Source organism: Phoca vitulina, unplaced genomic scaffold (assembly GCF_004348235.1).
Source record: "Phoca vitulina isolate PV1807 unplaced genomic scaffold, GSC_HSeal_1.0 scaffold18, whole genome shotgun sequence".
Lineage (NCBI taxonomy): Eukaryota > Metazoa > Chordata > Mammalia > Carnivora > Phocidae > Phoca > Phoca vitulina.
The window spans coordinates 26144994-26167456 of NW_022589721.1; the positions used below are offsets into that span (position 1 = coordinate 26144994).

General features: G+C 41.0%; 1 protein-coding gene across 2 annotated transcripts in view; it reads right to left on the minus strand.

Moving 5' to 3' along the window:
- Positions 1 to 15222: 15222 nt before the first annotated feature.
- Positions 15223 to 22463, minus strand: part of TMEM71 (transmembrane protein 71) — a 31424-nt gene continuing 24183 nt past the window's right edge. The window contains exons 8-10 of one of the 2 annotated variants that reach the window (XM_032416074.1): positions 19631 to 19692; positions 19469 to 19529; positions 15223 to 16246 (exon numbers count right to left, since the gene is read on the minus strand). In XM_032416074.1, the coding sequence (XP_032271965.1) occupies positions 16231 to 16246; positions 19469 to 19529; positions 19631 to 19692 (139 nt within the window). In that variant the 3' untranslated portion in view covers positions 15223 to 16230. Of the gene's footprint in view, positions 16247 to 18321; positions 18527 to 19468; positions 19530 to 19630; positions 19693 to 22463 lie in introns of those variants that run through there. The other variant, XM_032416073.1, reaches the window with a different exon arrangement.

Consider the following 22463-nt stretch of genomic DNA (forward strand, 5'->3'; position numbering starts at 1 on the left):
GACGGTCTGGGACTCTAGAAAGTTCTCAAGACCAGTTGTAACCCAGGTATGTGGTATGCTGGCTCTGAACTTTTATTCTCACCTTCAGAAAGACCCACTCGTAAACTCTCAACCTCACTGTTAAACTCTCTAGGGGTCTAAAGGGCCTTGAATTTTTCCCATGAAACTTAATATCTGTTTCACATGAATCTGTGGAACTGGGGTACTCTATCCATTTATACACAAGTGAACAAACAATGCTGTCATTCTACTGCATAAAAGTCTCTAGGATGTTTTTAAGCACCATGTACTCAACACAGCCCAGTGTTTTGTAAGTCTTAACTAATTCTCACATTAACCCTTGGAGACAGACAATGTTATCATCTACATATTGTCGACAAGGAAACTGAGGCCCAGTGAGATTATATTACCAGAATTTTATGCCCCAAACTGTACTCCATACTGCATTACTTTTGAGGCAGTGCTACCTGAAGGCAGGGAGGGAGTTTATTTTTCATCTCTGAATCCTACCTCTCAGCACAATTCCTGATACTCACTAGGTGCTTAATAAATATTTGTTGAATGATTGAATGAATAAGTCAGTGAGTCAATCTCTCCAAGAGCTTGGCATCCTGGATGGATACATCTCATGACTTAAGTAGGATCACCATGAAAGTGTCCATATTTTAAGGGGATCTATCAGGCTACCCAGGAAGAGTGTCTCATTCTTTTGGTCATTGGACATTTCCTTGTCTTAGGACCTTTCACCAAAATCTAGGATAAGAGCTCCTTTGGGAAGCAAGGTCTTGACCAATTGTTCTACCACTCTGGTGGAACAGAGAAGAGCCTCAGATGATAAAACAGAGAAACCAGGAATATCTACTTCATAATTTGTCATGGGCCAGGCTGGGCTGATTATGCTGTGTTCTTCCTCAACCCAACATCACAATCACTGTGTTTCTTAGAAACAAAAGACCCATGGGGCACAAAGGACAGGTGTACAATGTGCTGTGATTGTTACAGTCCACTGATGGAAGGGAAATGGAAAAATAAATCACAATGTGACAGCTCCAAGTAAAGTGAAGTTCATTTTACTTCAACTGAATGAGTTGTTTAGAGTCATGGTATGTGTCTATTTATGCAAATCATTATTCAAAATAGACTAGTTTCTTTGGCTCCTGGAAATATAACCAGATGAGTGGGGCTTCCTGGGGAAACAACTACATTATTTTTGTGTCTATAAGTAGGAGAGGTAAATCTCAAAAAGGTGTTTTTTTTTTTTTAATTTCCAATAACAGCAAAATAATCCTCCTGCTTCTTTTGTGCTGGATAAATTCAAGAGACATTGACCTAGAAAGCTATTTGTTTCTTATTTTTTTCACTATTATATATAATTTAGTATTTTTATGATGTGTAACTAATACTGTGGTTACAATTTGTATGTGCTTTGCATTAATTTTCCTTTGGAAGAGTTTCCCATTGCATCTTTATGACAAGTAAATAAGCTCCCAAGTTTACCAGTACCTCTATAATATCAATTGCTTGCTTGCTTCCTTCCTTCCATCCATCAGCAAATATTTATCAAGTGCCTTCCACATACCAGGCACTATGAGGAGTAATTGAGACAATATATGTAAAATTCTTAGAAGAGTTCTTGCCGTGTAAGAAGCATTCAGTAAGGGTTAACTATTCATATTTTGAAAACAAAATAATCTCCTCCATAAATGGTAATCCTAAAGTAGGTACTGTTATTACCCCCTTTTATAGATGAGGAAACTCTGTTTATTTGGAATCAACCCAATGGAAAAGATCTAAGAAAATCAGACTTAACAGTTTTGCTTTTCTCAGGGGAGATTGGAGGTGGGCAGCATTATTTAAATTGGCCTATTATATCCATTTGAGGGATGACTTCTCCCAGCTGGCACCTGATGATAGGGAATGAGAAAAGAGATGGAATAGGACAAGTAGATAATGTTCTAGTGCTTCCTTGATCTATATCTATGGATATGAATTGGTGTTATTGGATGTGAGTTCCCCAAACATGAGACACTCCCACAACCAAATGAAAGTACAACACCACATCTCAAAATCAAGTGTTAAATGTTTTTATTTTCTTCATTCATTTATTTTCTTCATCTATCTATTAAAAGATAAACTGAGGCACATTAAAACTTTCGAGAGTTTATTTGAGCAAACATGGATTTGAATCAGGCATGCCAAACTGAGCTGTCAAGAGTGCCGCGCTCATAGAAGCTGGTGGAAAAGTTTTTATAGAGAAGACAGGAAGCAAAGAAAGGAAATCGTTTGATTGGCTATAGCTTAAACAGTTGCCTTATTTGGGAAAGCTTAATCGGCTGCAATTGGTTGTCCTTAGGTTTCAACTTCTTCACCTTGAGTCATTATAGGAATTGACTCTGGCTTCGGTTTTAGTTTACTTACATAGGCTGCCAAAGCAGTAGGGCTTCCTCAGGCTCCTGGCCTCCAAATTTCTGCCCATCCCCATTAGCTTAATAAAAGTAAGAGTTGAGGGGCATGTGTTTGGCTCAGCCAGTTAAGTGTCCAACTCTTGATCTCAGCTCAGGTCTTGACCTCAGTGTTATGAGTTCAAGCCCCATGCTGGGCTCCACACTGGGTGTAGAACCTACTTAAATAAAAATTAAGAGCTGGCATTTTAGGAAAGACTTTTACTAATTTGAATATACCCAGAGGAGAGTTACCAGGATATCCTACCCCCCCCAGTAAGGGTTCAAGTACTGGGGCTTAACACAATTTACTTGACCTCATTGTTTCCTCATCTATAAAATGGGAAAAGTAAAGTGCCTACTTGATTGGGTCTCAGCGGGGTTTACAGGAGAGAATGTGTAAAGTATTTGCCTATAGTAAGTGCTTGATACATCTCCATTTTTATTATTATGTGTGAGGAAAGATGGAGGGCGATGAGGTTGTCTCAAAGAAGACCACTGGGTACAGCCAGTGGGTGGTTAGACTAACAGGGGTCAGTCCTGCCTCTGTTACCATCCAAAGAGCCAGACCCATCAGAACACATTTCCACTGGAGGAAGATGCAATTGATCTCAGAAGGCTGCTGATTAGTTTTCCCTTGATTAGTTTATTTATTTGTTTCAAGCTCAGGCATTTTGTCATTTTTTTAGCACTTCCTGGAAGACAAGTGGTAACAGGTGCTGAGGCCTAAAAAAAATTATAGGAGCAAAAACTAAAAAAAAAATTATATCCACTAACTTAATTTTCTCTGAGAACAAGGTAAACAACAGCTTTGTTCAGTTTTAGTGTTAGAACACCTGGGTCCAGCTCATAGAAAACCACACAATCATTGTTTGAGAATCACTGAGCTCTACTAACTATGGGCAGAGATGTGAGAAAATGAAATCCACAAAAATTAAAACTGTATCTCCAAAACCATTAATCCTGCCTTAATATAATCGACAAGGATAAACTTGAAATGAGGCCCCTGGGGAAATTGCAAGTAACTGCCAATTTTGTTAATGATAATAAGTTTATTTTAATTGCTAATATATTCCTAATTACTCTAGATCTAAAATGTTTACTTCGCTGTCAGTCATCTTCTTTGATTCATGTTCTTTGTGAAAAGATTTTGTCATATCAATCAACCCTTTTCAAGTTTGCTGGCAGCTGATGAAAATGATCTCACCTTCCTTGTCACATAGCTTGGCTGGGCACCATTTGTCCAAAGGCAGAGGGAGGCCTTCCCTACCAAATCCTCTAGATTTCATAGCTTCCCGTTTCATCTGGAGAAAAGTAGTATTTTTAAGACTTGGTTACATGAACAAAGAGGACTGACACTGTCTATTCCAAACTCTGTTTTTAATCTGATCTTCTATCTGTTCTGTCTCCTCTATCTGGATGTGTGTGTGTGTCCAGTGCGTGTGCATGCATATCCAAATAATTGTTTTAAGAGCATGATGTACTTGGTGTAAAGATTCCTAATCTCAGTGGGCATTTCAGGTTCCCATTAACCCATTTACTCATTTTTTTTTTCTCTTTCAGCAAACATGTATCGAGCCCTTAGGGCTGGGGAAGAGTGGTGACCAAGACTGACAAGGTCTTGACCATGACAGAACACATATACTCATTGAAGGAAATAGACAGCAAACAAGGAAACAAATAAATACTACATAAGATCATTGCATGTGATATGTGTTTTGAAAGAAAAATGGGGCAGTAAATTTAGTCTGGAGGGTGGCTACTTTGGATAATCAGAGTAGGTCACATATGGAGTGAGTCCTGAGCATGAGAAGGAGCCAGGTATGTGAAGAGCTAAGGAAAGATTGTTCCTAGGGATAGAGAAAAGCAAAATCTCTCAGACTAGGAAGTGGCTGGCCTGCTAAAGACAGAATAAGGCAGCTAGTATGATGGGGCAGATGCACACAGAAATGTTAACGGGTAGGTCAGAGGCAAATAACTAGGTAGAACCTTGTAAGGAGACAGGTTGTTACTCCAAATGTGATGGACACAAGCACATACAGAGAGAAGACCAGGTGAGGACACAGGGAAAAGACCCTAGAACACACCCTTCCCTCACAGCCCTTGGAAGGAACCAGATCTACCAACACCTGATCTCAGACATCTCACCTTCAGAACTATGAGAAGACAAATTTCTGTCACTTAAGCCACCCAGCTTGTGGTACTTTGTTACAGAAGTCCTTAGAAAACTAATAATAGGAGTCAAGAGTGACTACTGAACTTTTTATTTGGAAAACTGGAAGAATGGCATTTCCATGAACTAAGATGGTGAAGATGGTAAAGGGGCAGATTTGGAGGAGGTAGGAATTAGGAGGTCTGTTTTGGACATATTAATTTTCAGATATGTTTTAGACATTCAGTGGAAACTTTGAGAAGGCAATTTGAGTGTATGAATGTGGAGTGGAGGTCCAGGCTGGGGATTTAGTTGGAGTGTTGTTGTTGTTGTTTTGTTGTTGTTGTTGTTTTTAATAGAGGTGTTGACACCCATGTACATAGATGAGAACACTCTAGAAGTGAGTGTAGACAGAGAAGAGATCCCAGGGCTAACTAAGCCTGAGCATACTCCAAAATTTAAAGTTGGCAAAATGTGGAAAAATGAGCAAGAGAGATATAAAACCAGTGAGGTAGGAGGGAAGGTGGAGTAAGAGAATTGCTTCCAAGAAGGAAGGACTGACGAACGATGTCAAATGCTGCTATAGGTCAAGTCAAATGAGACCTAACAATTAATCATTGGGTTAAGCATCACTGAAGGTTGTTGCAGCTTTGCCAGGGGCTGGTATGGTGGATGGTGGGGTTATAATCCTCATGGGAGTAGATTTGAGAAAGACTTGGAAGAGATGAATCGGGGGCCAAAAATTAAGGAGAAAAATCTACCAAGGAATTTCACTGCTACTGGGAGCAGAGCAATGGAGAAAGAGAGCAGTTATAAGGGATATGGAATCCAAAGAGGGCTTAATTAAGACAGGTGTTATTATAGCACATTGGCATGCTACCACTGTAGAAGAGAGGGCAATTCCTGGAGGAATCTCCATAAATAGATAAGAGGGGGTGGGCTGCAATCATGAGTAGTGAGTCGGCCTTAGATAGCAGCAAGGACTTTCCATCCACAGAACAGGAAGGAAGGAGAGTAGGAACAGATGCTTGTAGGTGGATAAATATGGTGCCAATGGCTGGTTGTGTCTTCTTAAGAGTTTCTATTTTCTCAGTGAAATAGGAAGCAAGGACATCAGCTAAAAATGAGGCTTGGAAATGATGTCTTGAAGGTTTGAGGAGAAAGGATAAGGTAGCAAATGGTCACCTGGGGAATGCGAGAGTGAATACAGAGAACAGGGTTAGATGATTGCCAGGCATCATCATCATACCTTGAGAGTTAAGGTTATGAATGTAAAGAAAGGCCTCCCGTGTGTTTTCTCTCAAGCCATATTCAGTGTGGAAAACTGCATAACAGATGGAGCTTCAGAAGCAACCAGAGTTGTGGGTTTACCAGGAAAGTACAATGAATGGAGAAAGGTACAAGGGAATGACTTTAATGACAGCTCATGGAATCTAAAAGAATTTGATCCTGATAGCACTGAAAAATTGTTAGAGGTGAAGAGGTGGTGACCAGAAAAACTGTGATGGTTAAAAGTCCAAAATTGCGATTATGAAGGAAGTAATGACAGAGTCCAAGGTTTGACTGTGATGGTGTGTGACTGTTTTAAGGTGGAAGACAAGATTAGAAGCACAGAAGCAGTAAAGGAAGTGAGTGGTCAGACAAGAAGCACATAAAAGATTCTCAACATCATTCTCCATCAGGAAATGCAAATCTATCCGAGGATGGGGACCACTGCACTCCTCTAGGGCATAACTGTAATCAGAAAGATAGGCATTACCAAGTGTTGGTGGGGATGTGGAGAAACTGGAACCCTCACACACAGTTGGTGGGGATATAAGATGGTGGAATTACTTTGGAAAATAATTTGGTAGTTTCTTAAAACGTTAAATATAAATTTACCATATGACCTAGCCATTCCATTCCTAGGTATATACCAAGGAGACATGAAGACATATATTCCCACAAAGACTTGTATGTGAGTTTCATAGCAGCCTTATTCATAATAGCCAATGAGCAGAAACAACCCAAATGCCCATTAAGTAGTGAATCAGCAAACAAAATGTACTATATCCATATAATGGAATATTATTCTACCATTAAAAAAATGAAGTAGTGATTCATGCTTCAACATGGATAAACCTTGAAAACATTGTGCTAAGTGGAAGAATCCAGACCCAGAAGGTCACATGTTGTATGATTCTATTTATATGAAATGTCTAGCAAAGGCAAATCTATGGATAAGGGAAGTAAATTAGGGGTTGGCTGGAGCTGAGGGGTGGGAATGAGAAGTGACTGCAAATGGACAGGGAGGATTATTTGGGGGTGACAAAAATGTCTTAAAATTGGACTGTAGTGATGGCTGCACAACTCTATAAATTCATTAAAAATCATTGAAATGTATCCACTCAAATAAGTGAATTTTATAGGATGTATATTATAACTCAATAAAGCTGATTTTTTGAATAAAAAAGAAAAAGAAAAGAATGAAGGAAACTGGGTGGCCAAAGCATTTGAGGGGATATATATGTGTATATTGAAATTGCCAGGAAGAATGACAGGAATCATTCTGGAGGGAGTGACAACTAGGGAGGTGCTAACATCTCCAAGTAAAGAGGGGTCGGTAGTTGGCTGCACCAAGAAATGGCAGCAGATGGTGTAGTCTGATGAAATGAACTCAAAAATTAGAGATTTTGGGGGAGGAGGAACAGACAAAGATCCAGAGGTGGCCATGAGAAGCAAGGAGGGCACCCACCCTACTTCCAGGTTCAATGATACGAGGACTCTGGGAGAGAAAACTGAATGCATATGCTTATAATTTATAATTAATCACCACAATAGCCTGGTGAAGTCTGCAGGGAAATATCCTAGACTTGGAGCCAGACTTGGGACCCTAGTCTCAGCTCCTCCAGTGGTAAACAGTTGACCTCAACTTACCCTCTTGGACTCTCGACAATAAAATGAGAATAATAATCATTGTCAACCTCACAGTGTTGTTCTGAGGGAGAAACAAGAGTAAGTATTTATAAATCCATCTCACATTTCATAGTAAGAGCTATTATCCTCAAATACTTTCCATTTTTGCTGTTGAGAAACCTGAACTTCAGAGAGGTTAGTGATTTGTCCAAAGCCACACAGCACTTAAAGAGAAGACAAGGGTCCTGACTCTTCCAGTCCTCTATGCTGCCTCCCCTTTGCAAAGCCTCCTTCCAGCAATAACACCCCGCTAGGGTTTCTGTGCTGACTCTGAGATGGAAATAATAAGTAAACATTCCATTTCTGCAGTGCCAAGAAATAATCAAATCAGAGAATTTGTAAAGCCAAATTAGAATAAGCCTGGTATAAAGAAGCATCTTGGAAAATCTAGATATAGTCATTGTGTCCACCACAGCCCATGGCCCTCCTGCTCTCTTTCTCTGCACCAGCCACGCCATATTCCTTGCCAATTCTGTGTTGGATCATGTCCAGCCATCTGCTCTTTTAACAATTACTTATTGATTACTTTCTAAATTCCAAGCACCCTCTGGCCTTGAGGAATCAAAGAATTCCTGACCCTCTTGGAGCTTCTGTTCTGGGGAATAAAAGAGGCCAGACAAGGGGAAGCCAAAGACCAAAACCAAACCAAGCAGATAATAAACTACATATACAAATGAACAAGAAAGATCATTTCAGAAAATGAGACAGTTGAGTTTCTGACGGGTGGTGGAGTGGATGGAGAGAACATTCCTAGAATGGTTGTAAAGGCTTCTCTGCAGAGGTGGTATTTGCCTGATGAGAGGAAGCTGGCCCTGAGAAATTCAGGGAGAAGAGTGTTCCTGCTAGAGTGTGGCAGGTGCAAAAGCCCTGAGGTGGAGATGAGCTTGGTATATTGTAGGAACAGAAAGGAGAGCAGCATGTGACCATGGCATAGTGAGCAGAAGGAGTGTGAGACGGGTGTCTTCAACAGGAAAGTGAAATGATCTGATGTACCTTTTAGAAAGATCACCGTAGCTGTTGTGTGGAGACTAGGCTGTAGCCTGGAACGTTGGAAACAGAACTCGCCAGGTAGGAAAATTTCTGCCTTGAAATAAGTTGTTCCCTGGTCTTCAAATGTCCCTTCCCATTTTCTTCACCTTCCAAACTCATACCCCTTCTTCAGGAGTATTTCAGAAGGATGCACAACAGCCAAAAGGTGGAAACAAGGTGAATGCCCATCAGTGAATGAATGGAGGAACAAAAGTGGTATATCCATACAATGGAATATTATTCAGCCGTAAAAGGAACGAATGTAGATAAACCTTAAAAATATCACGCTAAGTAGAAGAAACCAGACACAAAATGTCAGGTACTGTATGATTCAATTTATATAAAATATCCAGAAAAGGTAAATCCATAGACAGTAAGCAGACCAGTGGTTGCCAGGGGCTGGGGGAAGGGGCACGGGGACTGACTACTCAATGGATACAAGGTGTCCCTTCGGGGTTGTGAAAATATTTTGGAGCTTGATAGAGGTGGTAACTGCACAACACTGTGACTGCACTAAATGCCACTTTATTTTTTGTTATTTTATGTTTTTATGCACTTTAATTTTACGTTATGTGACTTTCACCTCAATTAAAAATTTTAAAGGAAAAAAGCATATATTAGATTATTTTTTCTAGCAGGCAGGATAAATGTATTCCGACTAACTTCAGGTAGAAGGAAGGATCTATTGTAAAGACACTGATTCCTTAGAGACTTCCAGAGAAAGCGCTGGACAACCAGGCTGTGGGGGGAGCTGGTGGCAGGTGGAGCGCCGCCCTGGCCCCAGGCTAGCTCCAGCCCCTCCTCTAATCATCCCTGTCCCTGAGAGAAAGAGAATCTGATTGGCCAAGGTGTGCTTCATGCCTCCATGCTCCCCAGGGTGTGTGGTCTGGGTTTGAGATCATAGCCCTCCCAAAACCCACAGATTGAGGGAGCGGTCTTTGAAAGAGGGGAAGAAGGGGTATGAGGCAGAATAAGACAATAGAAGTCATAAGAAACACCCCTCAGCTTGTACAATCTTTCAACAGCATCTGTCTCATCAGTGTTTGGGGGGCATCTCCCCAGCTGGCACTGCCTGGGTGCTGGGGATGGAAGTGGTCTCTGCCCTCCTGGGGCTTGTAGTCATGGGGAAAGATGGTCACCAGCCCTCTGCCAGTGGGCAGAATGCTGTGCAATGGAGTACAGAGGACACCAGGGAAGGTTTTCTGTTTGTCTCTTTGTAATCCAGGCAGAGGTGGGAGCGCCACACGCTCCCTAAGGAGGTCTCTGTGGCTACCTGGAGTCACCTCTGTCTTACTGCTCATCACACTGGTGTCACTATCTCTTTGCCTACATCACACATTATACTATAAACCCTGGGCTTCACGGAGCTCAGAACTAACACAGGGGCTGAGAGGAAAAAAAAAAGGAAGGAAGGAAAGGAGGGAAGGAGAGAGGGAGGGAGGAAGAAGGGAAAGAAGGAGAAAAGGGAAGGGGGGAGGAGGGAGGGAGAGAGGGACAGAAGAGAGGGAGGAAGGAAAGGAAGGATAGGAGGGAGGAAGGGGGAGGGGGAGGGAGAGAAGGAGGACACGGTGATATACTGGATACACTAGATTTTAGTTTATGTCCTGCTTCCTTTTTGATAAAGGGTCTTTAAAACTAACTTTTTTGTGGCCATCTTGAACTCCACACTGGGGTGGGGAGTGAGGTGCCTTTCCTACAGAGTGACAGCTGATGGCTGCCCTTTCAATAAATCATAGCAGGGGGCTGGGCCTGTCATCTGCCAAACCCTCTGCTTCCAACAGGACAATGGCCACACGTTTGACCCCAGATGGTGGCTGTTTCCATGCCCAAAGTCCTTCTCACTGGGTGGCTTGTTTTCATATCTCATCAACCTTGCAACCAAGACAGTTTTCTTGGATAAACACCAAGATGTTGGCGGTGGCTGTCTCTGGGTTGAGGGATTGTGGGTAACATTCTCTCTTGTTTATTTGGATGTTCTTATTTCTGTTTAAACAAACTGATGGTGAATCACTTTCAAAATAAAGAAAAATCAAATTAGTCATTTCATGAAAGGGACTCCTTTCCCATGCCACTGTAAGTTCACTTTCTCTTGCTTGGTCTTCTCCATGACAGTAAGGTGATAGTCCCCTCCACCTCAGAGAGAACCACAAGACATGGACTCGGGTCTGTTGTATAGATGAGCTTCAGAGAGGCTGAGGGACAGGCCCAATATCACAAAGCTATAAATGGCAGAGAAGCTAAGTCACACTCTGTCTGTCTGACTTCAAAACTCATGTCATCTTTCCACTACTCTGCCTGGCATTAAACACTGGAAGGAGTATTTATTCAGCTAGACTGGCTTAGCCTTCACCCAGCCTCAGACCAGGGCTTGTCTCTTCAATCTACCACCTTACCACGTCACTGAAAAATTCACATGGTCCAGGAAGTTAGAAAAATGACTTTTACTACTACTACTGTTACTACTACTAGTAGTAATAATATTGACGGCTCCACTTTGGAAGAGCTTACCATGTATCTAGCACTGTATTAAGCTCATTTACTACTCAAAAAAAAAAAAATGCTGTGAATTAGGTAATAATTAGGTAATAATTTTATCCCATTTTATGGGTGGGAAAATTAAGGCTCAGAAAGATGGAATACCTTGTCCAAAGTGACACAACAGAGTCCAGCCCCAGCTCTGGTCTTCCTCCAGCCCAAATATCATGTTGTACTAGCGCTAGTCAGCGTTCAAAGGATGTGATTCTGCAGACAAAGAAACCAGGAAGATGGGAAGGTGGAAGGCTCTAGGATACGCTTCTAGATTTTTCCTTTCACTAAAAAGGAGAAGGAGAAAGGCGAGAAGAAGCACTGGAGTTTTTAGCACTGAGCTTCAGCTCTGTCCCCTTGCCCACAGCAGATCCCTTGCAGACTCAGCTTGAGTTGCACCCACGCAAAAGTGTGCCATCTCAATTTGGGTTGGGGTGGAGGATGGGCCACCTTCTCTCTCCACAATGCAAATGAAAAAGGACATTTTGCATTGAAAATAAAAGTCCTGAGGCACCAGCCTTTGTCCCAACCCCCCTCCCCACACTTCTGTATTGCATTTTCTTTGTTTTTATTTCTTTTAAGGCTACAAAAGGATAAAAAAATTTTTGCAAAGTGGTTGCCAGCTTTTAGTATCCACCTGCTAAATTGCTGCCCACCCCCCAGGTACCCCGTCTGGCTCCATGGCAGGTGCAGCTTGCAGCTGTAGCCCATTTCACCCAGCATGGGACAGATGGAGGGCGTACAGCCATCACCGCGGGATAGATTTTTTTAAAAACACATGATCAGGCCTCCCTCAAGGCCCGGTAGGGAAATGTGGCATTGATGTGGAGTATGCCAAGTTAGCAGGTGTCTGCTTTGCTGTACTGCATGAGCAATAGTGGGATTCCTTTTGGGGAGGATGGGGGGTGGTTGGCATCCCCTGCGGCACAGGCAGATCATTTTGCATCTGAGTTGTTTTGAAGTAACTACAGTAGATTTTACTTGGGGAAGCACTGAGGGGAAATGGCACTGGAGTTTTAATGACCTGAGTAGAATCCGGGCTTCACCACTTATGAGTTGTGCGACGACAGCGTGATGCATTCTGAGATCCACCATTCCTCATCTTTAAAATGTGACTGTGTCAGACTCTGCTAGAGCTCACCAAACATCCACATGCTCCCCTACATTTCCCGGCTTTCCCCCCATAGTTGTGTGACCCTAATCCTTATTTGTAGAGTGTAAGGGAAGGGACATGTCACCTCCCAGCCCGAGGCAATTAAGTGGGAAATCTTGGGGGCCCATGGCATGTTTAAAAGATAACGGAGAGCGACCTCATCCACATCAGGCATTACGTGGTTTTGCCTGTTAGGGCAGCTACAGTATGAAGTGATCCTTGGCAGGACCGTGGAGGGAATTATAGATAAGGCAGATACACCATCTAGCACATAGTAGCTGCTCCATCAAAATGGCAGGTTTTCCATGAGCTGGGTACGGCTATAGAAGCCCCTACAGGGAGAGGTCCTCAAGCAGACCAGGCAGCGCTGGGTGATTTCTCTCTCCTGTGACATCGCATTCATGTAAAATCTCTGACAAACTAGATTTGAGCATCTAAAGGTACAAGAAAGAAGGTAAAGGTCACAGTTTGACTCTTTTCATTTAACCTCTTGCCTCATGGAAAGCTTTTTCTGGAGTTAGTACTTCTGGAGAGAGCGACTGGGGCAGTGTTTGATCTTCAAGGTGCCATGCCCTTCTCTTGTCATCTTTCCAGCAGTAATCAATGGTGGGGAGAGCAAGGACTGAGGGGTCACACAGACCTGGGTATGATATCTAGACCTCCTACTTTGCTTTCTTTGTGCTTGGGAAAGTTATCAAACCTCTCTAAGCTTAGCTATAAAATGGTGGTTTTAATACCTGCTAGTAAACCAATAAGATGTATGATAGAGAGAGAGAGGGAGAGAGATGTAGATCTAGATGGATCTAGATGTAGATCTAGATATATATTGATGTGTATACCGACTGGTCCTGACTTAGAATGGTTTGTCTTAGGATTTTTGCAGAAGCGATATGCATTCAGTAGCAACTGTACTTTGAACCTGTTTATGTTACCTTCATGGTGGAGGGACTTTACAGATGTGATTAAGTTAAGGATCTTAAAATGGAGAGATTATCCCGGATTATCTGGGTGGGCTCAATATAATCACAAAAATCCTCATAAGAAAGAGGCAGGAAGGCCAAAGTCAGAAAAGGGGACGTGACGGTAGAAGCAGAAGGATGTGTTTTGAAGGAGGAGGAAGGGCCTGAGGGCCAAGGAATGTAGGCAGCTTCCAGAATCTGGAAGAGCAAGGAGATGGGGTTTCTCTGGAGCCTCCAGAAGGAACACAGCCTGCTGACATCTTGATTGTAGACTCCTACAACTCATTTTTGGGGGCATCAGACCTTCAGAACTGTAAGATAATAAATTTATGTTGTTTTAAAATCGTCAAGTCTGTGGCAACTTGTTACAGCGGTGATGAGAATCTTATATAATTGGAGAGGAAAGGTCCTGGACAAAATAAAATACGACATAATTATAAACTATTATTTTTATTTCTTTTTTTAAAAAGATTTTATTTTTTATTATCCATTTGAGAGAGAGAGAGAGAGAGAGAGAAAGAACACAAGCAGGGTGGGGGTGGGGAGGGGCAGAGGGAGAAGGACAAGCAGACTCCCTGCTGAGCAAGGAGCAGGATGCAGGGCTAGATCCCAGGATCCCAAGATCATGACCTGAGCCGAAGGCAGACGCTTAACTGACTGAGCCACCCAGGCGCCCTAATTATTTTTATTTCCTCATCTAACTTTGAAATCATGTAAATACAGTGACCCTGTATAAACATGTACACAGCACAGGAACATAGGAAACAAGCAATTCTCAAGGCGTGCTCTCCTGATAGAGCATCAGAATGAAAGGCTCTCTATGCAATTAGCTCCCCATTAAATCCCTCTTCAAAGCATGCCATGAATGTGGTTTGAGACCACTTTCTGATCAGTTTCCCTACTTGTTAAAAGGACAAATGTATGGGACACATCCCAGATCTACTAAATCATTGTGCAAATCTATCCCAAGCTGAAGACAGTGGCAGGCTGACTAATGGTCCCTGAAGACATCTAGGTCCTAATTGCTGAAACCTGTGAATATTACCTTCTAGAGCAAGCAAGAGGGATTTGCAGCCAGGATTATGTTAAGGCTTTTGGGATGGGAAGATTACCCTGGACGATCAGAGTGGAACTGAAATGTAAATACACGTGTCCTTTATTTTTTTTAAATACTTTTGACTTTATTAAAGAAACTATAAAATACTGAATTATACATTTTTAATCACTATTATTTTAAGAATCAATCAAGTCTCTTCATATTGCCAGCATGTTTCCAATACTTCCACATATCCTAAATAATATATCTCTAAAAAATCTTGAAATCTCCTGTAAGTAGGCTGTTATCGCTTTTCAACATAGACATTAATGATACAATTTCTTGGGTTTTCCCCATTTTTTTCATTTCTTTTTTCAGTTTATTTGCCTTATATCTCTTGACCATTGCCACAGGATCCTCCAGGATACTCTAATGTGCTCTCTCCAGGATACTAATTAACTCTCCAGTAATCCTCCTGTCATTTCTAGGGGTAAGGGTAATTGACCTTCCAGTCCTCCCTGCTCTTCCCGTGTGCCCTATTCTATGCACATAGTCTTTGATGTTCCGGGGGAAATCATAGTTATAGATGAATACATATGTCCTTTGAGAGAGAGGTGGAGAGAGATTTCACTGCAGAAGAGGAGAAGGTGATGTGATGCTGGAAGCAAGTTGTGTGCTTTGAAGCTGGAGGAAGGGGCCACCTTGCCAGCAGAAGCTGAAACTGGCAAGGAAACAGATTCTTCCCTGAAGCCCCCAGAAGGAAAACAGTGCTGCCAACACCTTGATTATAGACTCCAGAGATATAAAACAGTAAATTTGTGTCATTTTAAGCCACCAGTTTGTGATAATTTGTTACAACAGCTATAGCAAACTAATACAGTGTCCAATTAATGACTTGCCACCATGATTGCTCTTATGAGAGATAGATAGATAGATGATAGATAGATAGATAGATGACAGATACATAGATATAATTTGCTGATGAACTCATTTATTTACTAGTACAGTACTTTTTTCAAATGAAATTCACTAAATACAAATAATATAAAGAGTGATATTTTGATATTACCATTTTAAGCAAAGACAATTTTCTCCACACAGGTGTCTAGCTGGGGAATATCATACAGGACAACATTGAATTGCAGGCTACGTTTCCTTCAAGAACATATTCCAAGCAAGAGCAATGATAGGGAGCGTCTTCTATAACCCTTCATCCGGCTGGGTGGCTGCACCATTTTTATGCATTTCAAGGCACTCTGGTGTTTTTCTTTTTTTTTGGCCCTTAAAGATTTTTTTTCTCTTATATCTTTATTTTAATTGCACTTAAGTGAAAGGTAATCATGAGCCCCAAGAAGGGTGAAAACTTTGTAAAGAAAATGGTTCAAAAGAAGAATGTGCTGTCCCAAAGAAAGGCTCTCTCCTGCCCATTTTCCATTAACCTGCATCTGCTGACACCAAACCCCCATCCAGCTGCTCTTCGGGGAGGATGATGAATTTTTTTCCACATTGTATTTTATGTACAAACTGCGATTTATTTACTTTCAAGTTGGTATTGATTATAGAAACTTGTTTACATTATTCAATTAAAGCAGTTCAGTAAGGGAGAGGTGTTTGCAGGCAGGCCCAAGAATCTGCATTGTTACAAGCGCCTCATAGAATTCTCTAAATGAAAATTAATGTTTGAAAACATCTACCCAGGTGGTTGGTTCTCTATCATAGTTCCTATTCTGTTCCCTTTCAACTGCTAGTGTTTGTAAAGGAGACAAATTAATATTATTTTCAGGAGCATATTACAATTATGAGGGCAAAAATTAGATTTTTTTAAAAAAAAACACATAACTAAATAAAAATGTTTTTTCTCAATTATCCAGTTCCTCACTCCCCTCCAATAAAGCAGTTGATTCCAAGCAGACTGCAAATCAGACAATTTCTGGATATTCAGATTGAAGGCATTCATCAGAGACACTCCTAAATGGTTGTCAAATTTTGGCAAACCTAGATCAGAGATAAGAGAAAAGAAATGCATGATTCATCCACATAGACAGGAAATATGATAACTACTGCAATCACTGTGCATGCATACACACACACACACACACACACACACACACACTAGCTTGAGTAATCATAAGTAGGAAGAGTGGAGCCTCAACTTGGAGTAACTTTTATTTTTATCCCAGCTTGGTACTTAGTTAACCACCATTTTATATTGTTTTCTTCCCCCACCTGCACCACTTCCTCTAGAACAGAAATCCTTACAGGATTTTCCCCATGTTTCTACTCCCTAAAGTTTATTCATTCATTCACCAACTATAGAGACACACATTCCAACATGTAAGAGCAGAGGGAACAGATTTTACCTTACTATGAAGTCATAAATGTGCAAAATGCACCCTGCTGATGCTAACACATAATTGGTAACCTGGGATATCTGTGATGACCTTCATTTGAAAGAGACACTTGGGTCAGTGGTGAGCCATATAGACAGTCCCCAAACTCATAGGCTTTAAATTGAACAAAGAAGGTGGTTGAATGAAAATTGCATCATGGGATGAAAAGAGATGCCCTTGAGAAGTATAAAGTGTGAAAGAATAGACCCGTAATCTAATCTACAATGCGCAGTGCAGGACAGGCGTGGGACGGCTGCTCCATTAATGTTTGTTGAGCTGAATTAAGTGCTTGCACTCCACCCCCTTAGATTTTCATCCTTGATTGCTGGAGGAGCATTATGAGTCATCCTTGCCTCTAGATGTTAATAACCATGTCTTTGGTTTATTAGCTTCTGGATATGTTTATGTGTGAGGGAGAGGGTTGCAAAATCTTTAATATACAGACACAGAGCTCTTGGTTATAAAGGAAGTATTTTAAGAAATGATGCAGCAAATACATTCAAATTAATGAATATTCATGGCATATCTACTATTCTCAAGATATTGAGATGGATACAAGAATGAAGTCAATAGTTCTTGTTTTCATAGGTCTTAAATGTAACAGTATGTGTACAAGAAGCTGGGGAGGGGGCAGCAAACGGGACAAAAATAGAGGGAACAAGAGAAGAACAAGGTAAGTATGGACACAAATAGTTAAAGGAGGGATCTTATTGAGGCTGTAGATGAGAGTGTGTAGGATAGGAATATCATCCTCATTCTGATCTCATTTATTTTAGGAGAGAAAAAACAAGAAGCTCAGAACAGGGGGAAGTGCTCTGAAAGCAACAGGTGACACTTTGCCCTACAGGTCAGATATCGGCATTCAAAGAAGCCTTCCCTTCCCACATGTCCCCATCTCTCCCAGTCTGGCAAAACCTCCCTCCTGGTGTTCCCCTAGCCTCTGTGCTAACTCTGTACTTGCACTTACCATACTAAATGCGACTTCACCTTGCCCTTTACATATCTCTTTAGACTCTGAAATCTCAAGGCCTTGGCATGGCAACCTTGGCACCTAGAGGCAATGTCTGACCATTAGGAGAGACCATAAGTTTCTGTTGAGCGGAACTGGACATTCAGTATAGCATAGAATGTATCATAAGTTCTCAACAAAGATTTAGTAGGTTAAGTGATGCCACTTTAGAAATCAAGGGGTAAAGATTTTATTAACCATCTTTCCAAGGTTCTCACAGTTAATGTGCAAAGAATTACCTAGAGAGGTTGTTAAAAATGAAGGCCCGTTGGAAATTTGGATTCAGAAGAGCTGGAATCACAGTAGAAGCTCTCCAGTTGGTTCTAGAGCAGATGTCCCCATGCAATGCATTGAAAAACTGTGCTCTCATTACAGAGTTCTTAACAAGGTTTCATGGTTTCTCTGCCATCTTTTTTTTTTAAATGTTTTATTTATTTATTCATGAGAGTCACAGAGAGAGAGAGAGGCAGAGGCAGAGGGAGAAGCAGGCTCCCCGCCTAGCAGGGAGCCCAATGCGGAACTCGATCCCAGGACCCTAGGATCATGACCTGAGCCGAAGGCAGACGCTTAACCATCTGAGCCACGCAGGCGCCCCTCTCTGCCATCTTTCTGATTAATTGTACAAGTTCATCTTAAAACCCAAAGAGAAGGGATTTGAACAATTTGCACCATCTGACAAGCAATGACAATGTTTTTACTTCTGAAAGTTGAGTTACAAAATGGCTCTTTGTGTGAAAATCTGTCCTTTAGACATTGTTGCTTAGTCCAGTCCTGAAAAGTGTGACATCTCAGCCCAGAAAACTGAGTGTGCATGTGAATCTGTCGTCAGTGCCAGGCGAGGTGTACTCCTAAGTCTCTGCAGACCTAGAGAGTGACCTGTAGCCAGAGGGAAAAGGAAGTGAGTATCTTAGAGGAGTTCATGTCATTATTATACAAGGCCTAAAGAGTAAGAATTTCTTGGGTGGCCTCAGGACCCACTTTTCTTCTAACTATGAGGTTAAACAAATCTTAGCTGTATCAATGCCTGTCCCCCAGAAACCTGGAATGCCAGGAAACAAAGGGAAACATCACTCAGAGTGTCAGGAAATCAATATTGGCTAGAGTTCTACACAAAATAAATCTTCCCTAAGTCCCATTGTGATTTCAGAATTAACACAATGATTTCATAAATAGGGCAACATCGTGTCAAGAGCAAAGGCCAGTAAACTAATTTGAATTACAGACATCCATCCGTCTCCAAGCTATGGGAGCTGGCCTCTGGCAGCCATATTGAAGAGAAGGTAATTAACGCAATCCATCTTGTGATGGGATATGGTGTTTTGCAGACTGTTTGAAATTCTGTGAGCATCTCACCCGGACCCCAGTAAGCCTTTGAAATATGATGAGCCATGGCAGTCAGCACACAGGGGGATCGTTAAGTGAGTGAGAGATGGCAGAGAAACCACACTTTGTAACTGAGACCATTTCATGGGCAGTTTGCCAGCTATTTGGGAAACTATAAGATAAAGGCCTCTCAATAGGAGGTATTTATAAAGGGCAGTGCTATGAATCTATAAAAGCACTCTGAAACGATTTAAAATTTTTAAATTCATGTTATTTATTAAGTCCTACCTCCTTAAAGCTTAATTCTCTCTTTTGAGGAATTTGTAGGAATTTAAGAGACAGGATGATAATGTTATTAGATTTTAGCATGAACAAGAAGTATTCTTCAGGACAAACGATCAGGACCTTTCCTGTATGTAGTCATTGCCATCTATTACTCAGCAAAAAGCATTCTCGAGAATAGATGATAGTCATCTCCGTCCAGTCAATACTTACTGAGCATAGGTGGTGGATTTGACACAGCTGGCAAGGCCAGGAAATAACGACTTGACAGCGTCTTGGATAAGAAAGAGAAAATATTTAAGAATTATTTTTAAAGGACCAGAATTGGAATAAAATACAAGGATCAGAGGAATAATTTGAGAAGTGGTTACTTACAGGCAATAGTTATCATCAATGAGCATGTGAAGACACTGGCTAATATTCCTCCCAGAAACCATCTGAAACAACAGGATTTCTCAGGTTTAGCAAACTAATTATGCATTTCCAACATTCTTTTAGACTAACTAAAGGCTTATGATTTACTTTAAGAATTACTATAACTACAATAATATAGTGTGGCATTGGCCAAAGGATAGACATGGAGGTTAATGGCAGAGAATGGAGAGACCAGAAGTGAACCCATATGGGTACAGTTAACTGAGTCTTATCAGAGGAGCAAAATCAGTTTGATGGAGAAGGATAGCCTTCTCAGCAATGGTGTTGAAACAGTTGTATATCCACATGCAAAAGAATGAACGTAACACCTCATATACATCGCACCTCAACACAAAATTTAACTATGTAACTCAAAATGAGTCATAGTTCTGAAATGTAACCACAAAAGTATTAAATGTCTAGAGAAACAACGGAGAAAATCCATATGCCAACTGCTTTACAACCTTGCCCAAAAAGTGTGTTAAAATTTTAGGTTTTTACCAATCTGATGGGTATTGTTTCACAGGGTGGAATTTCTTTTTAAGATTTTATTTATTTATTTGTCAGAGAGATTGAGAGGGCACGCACAAGCAGGGGGTGTGGCAGGCAGAGGGAGAAGCAGGCTCCCTGCTGAGTAAGGAGCCCAATGTGGGACTTGATCCCAGGACCCTGGGATCAGGACCTGAGCCGAAGGCAGACGCTTAACTGACTGAGATACCCAGGTGTCCCACAGGGTGGATCTTTTTTAAAAGAATAATTTCCTTATTGTTGTTATTTTCAAAACATGAATCACTGAAAGAAATTATAAATAAATACAGAAGGGAAAGGAAAATATCACCAAAAAACTCCATTGGCCTAAAGCAGCCATTAATAAATGTTGATGAATACCCTTTTAAACATCTCTTTGTATGCATTTAAATTTTTTAATTGAGACTTAAGAGATGTACAGTAAAGCATTTAAATTGCACATTTGGATTTTTTTTTTTAAAATTGAACTCCTGTATTCCCTACCCAGATCAAGATATAGAATATTTCCAGCAGTTCTAACATTTCCTTTGCCATCCTTCCTACTCTTTTCCCCAGAATTAACCATTATTCTTTTTTTTTTTAAAGAGAGATAGAGAGGGGGTTAGGAAGGGCAGAGGAAGAGGAAGAGACAGAACCTTAAGTAGGCTTCATGACCAGTGCGGAGCCCCATGCGGGGCTCAATCTCACAACCCCAAGATCATGACCTGAGCTGAAATAAAGAATCAGATGTTTAACTGACTAAGCCACCCAGGCACCCCATTAACCATTATTCTTATAGCTATAATAATGGATTCATTTTGCCTTTTCTTGAATTTTACATGTATCTGTAATCATATAGACTCTTGCGTCAGATTCATCCATGCTATTACACATATCAATAATTTTTCTCTTAACCAATCTCTTACTTAAATAATCTTTTTAAAATTTTTGAATAACTTTAGGGTTACGGAGAAGTTGCAAAAATAGCACAAAGGGTTCTCATTTACCCCTCACCGAGCTTTCCTGAGGATTAGCATCTTACACTACTATGGCATACTGTCATAATGAAGGAACCAACATTGGTACTTCACATTCAACTCCACACGACTTTTGGACTTTATGGTTTTTCCCTAATTTATCCACGTTCCACAAAGCCATCCAGGATGCCTCATGACATTCAGTCATGTCTCCTTAGGTTCCTCTGGGCTGTGACAATTTCTCAGACTCTCCTTGGTTTTGATGACCTTGACAGTTTTGAGGAGTCCTGGTCAGATAATATATAGAACATCCTCAATTTAAGTTTTTCTCTGGTTAGACTGGGGTCTGGAAGCCCACAGAGACAAAGTGCCATTCTCATTACATTGTATCAAGGGTACAAGGTATCAGTATAACTTATCCCTGTTGATGTTCACCTTGACCATCTGAGCATCTGAGGTCATATTTGCCAGGTTTTTCGGCTGTAAATTTCCTTTTTTCCCCTTTTCCATGCTCTGTTTTTTTGCAGGCAAGTTTCTAAATGCAACTCACACTCAATGGATGGGGAGTTAAGCCCCTTCTTAGTGGGGTGGGGGGAGTAGTATCTACAGGAACTAACCTAAGAGGAACATTTCATTAATTAGTCCCATGAAGTAAAAGTTTCCATGATCAACTACAGTTTGGAAACACTAAGATAAATAAAGGTAATCATGTTTCTTCACTATGTTATTTCACTGGGCCTATATTATGCTAATGCACATATGATTCTATGACTTGGGATAGACAATGCAGAATTTTGCAAACTTATTTTTAACCACAGGACCTCCCCCACTTTTTGTTCTTTTGGGCCATTGTGATCTAAAAATACTTAATACTACTTAAACCTCTTAATTATCTGGGATGCTCGTTTTAGAATACAGATTTTCACTAGATCTAAATTAGTATCTCAAGGGTTGAGATCCAGGACTTTGTATTTAAAAACACAACTCTCCCAAGTGATGTGAGGTATTTGGCCCTCAAGAGGTGGGCCTTGAGAGCAAGCAACACTTGCTTATCAGAGTTCAAGCACCCCAAAACCCCAGGTCTGGACCATTTATCCCTGTTTCATTGATTCAACAAATACTGATGAGCCCCTGGCACTGGGAATACAGATGTGAAGGAGACGTACAATGTCTCCACTCTCATGGAGCTCACATTCCTGCAGGGAGAGATAGATCATTAACATTTAAACAGGTGAACATATAATAAGTCATGTGGTGATAAGTGCTCTGAAGAAAAGTAAAGCTAGGCGTGTATGGTAGAGAGTCGTATG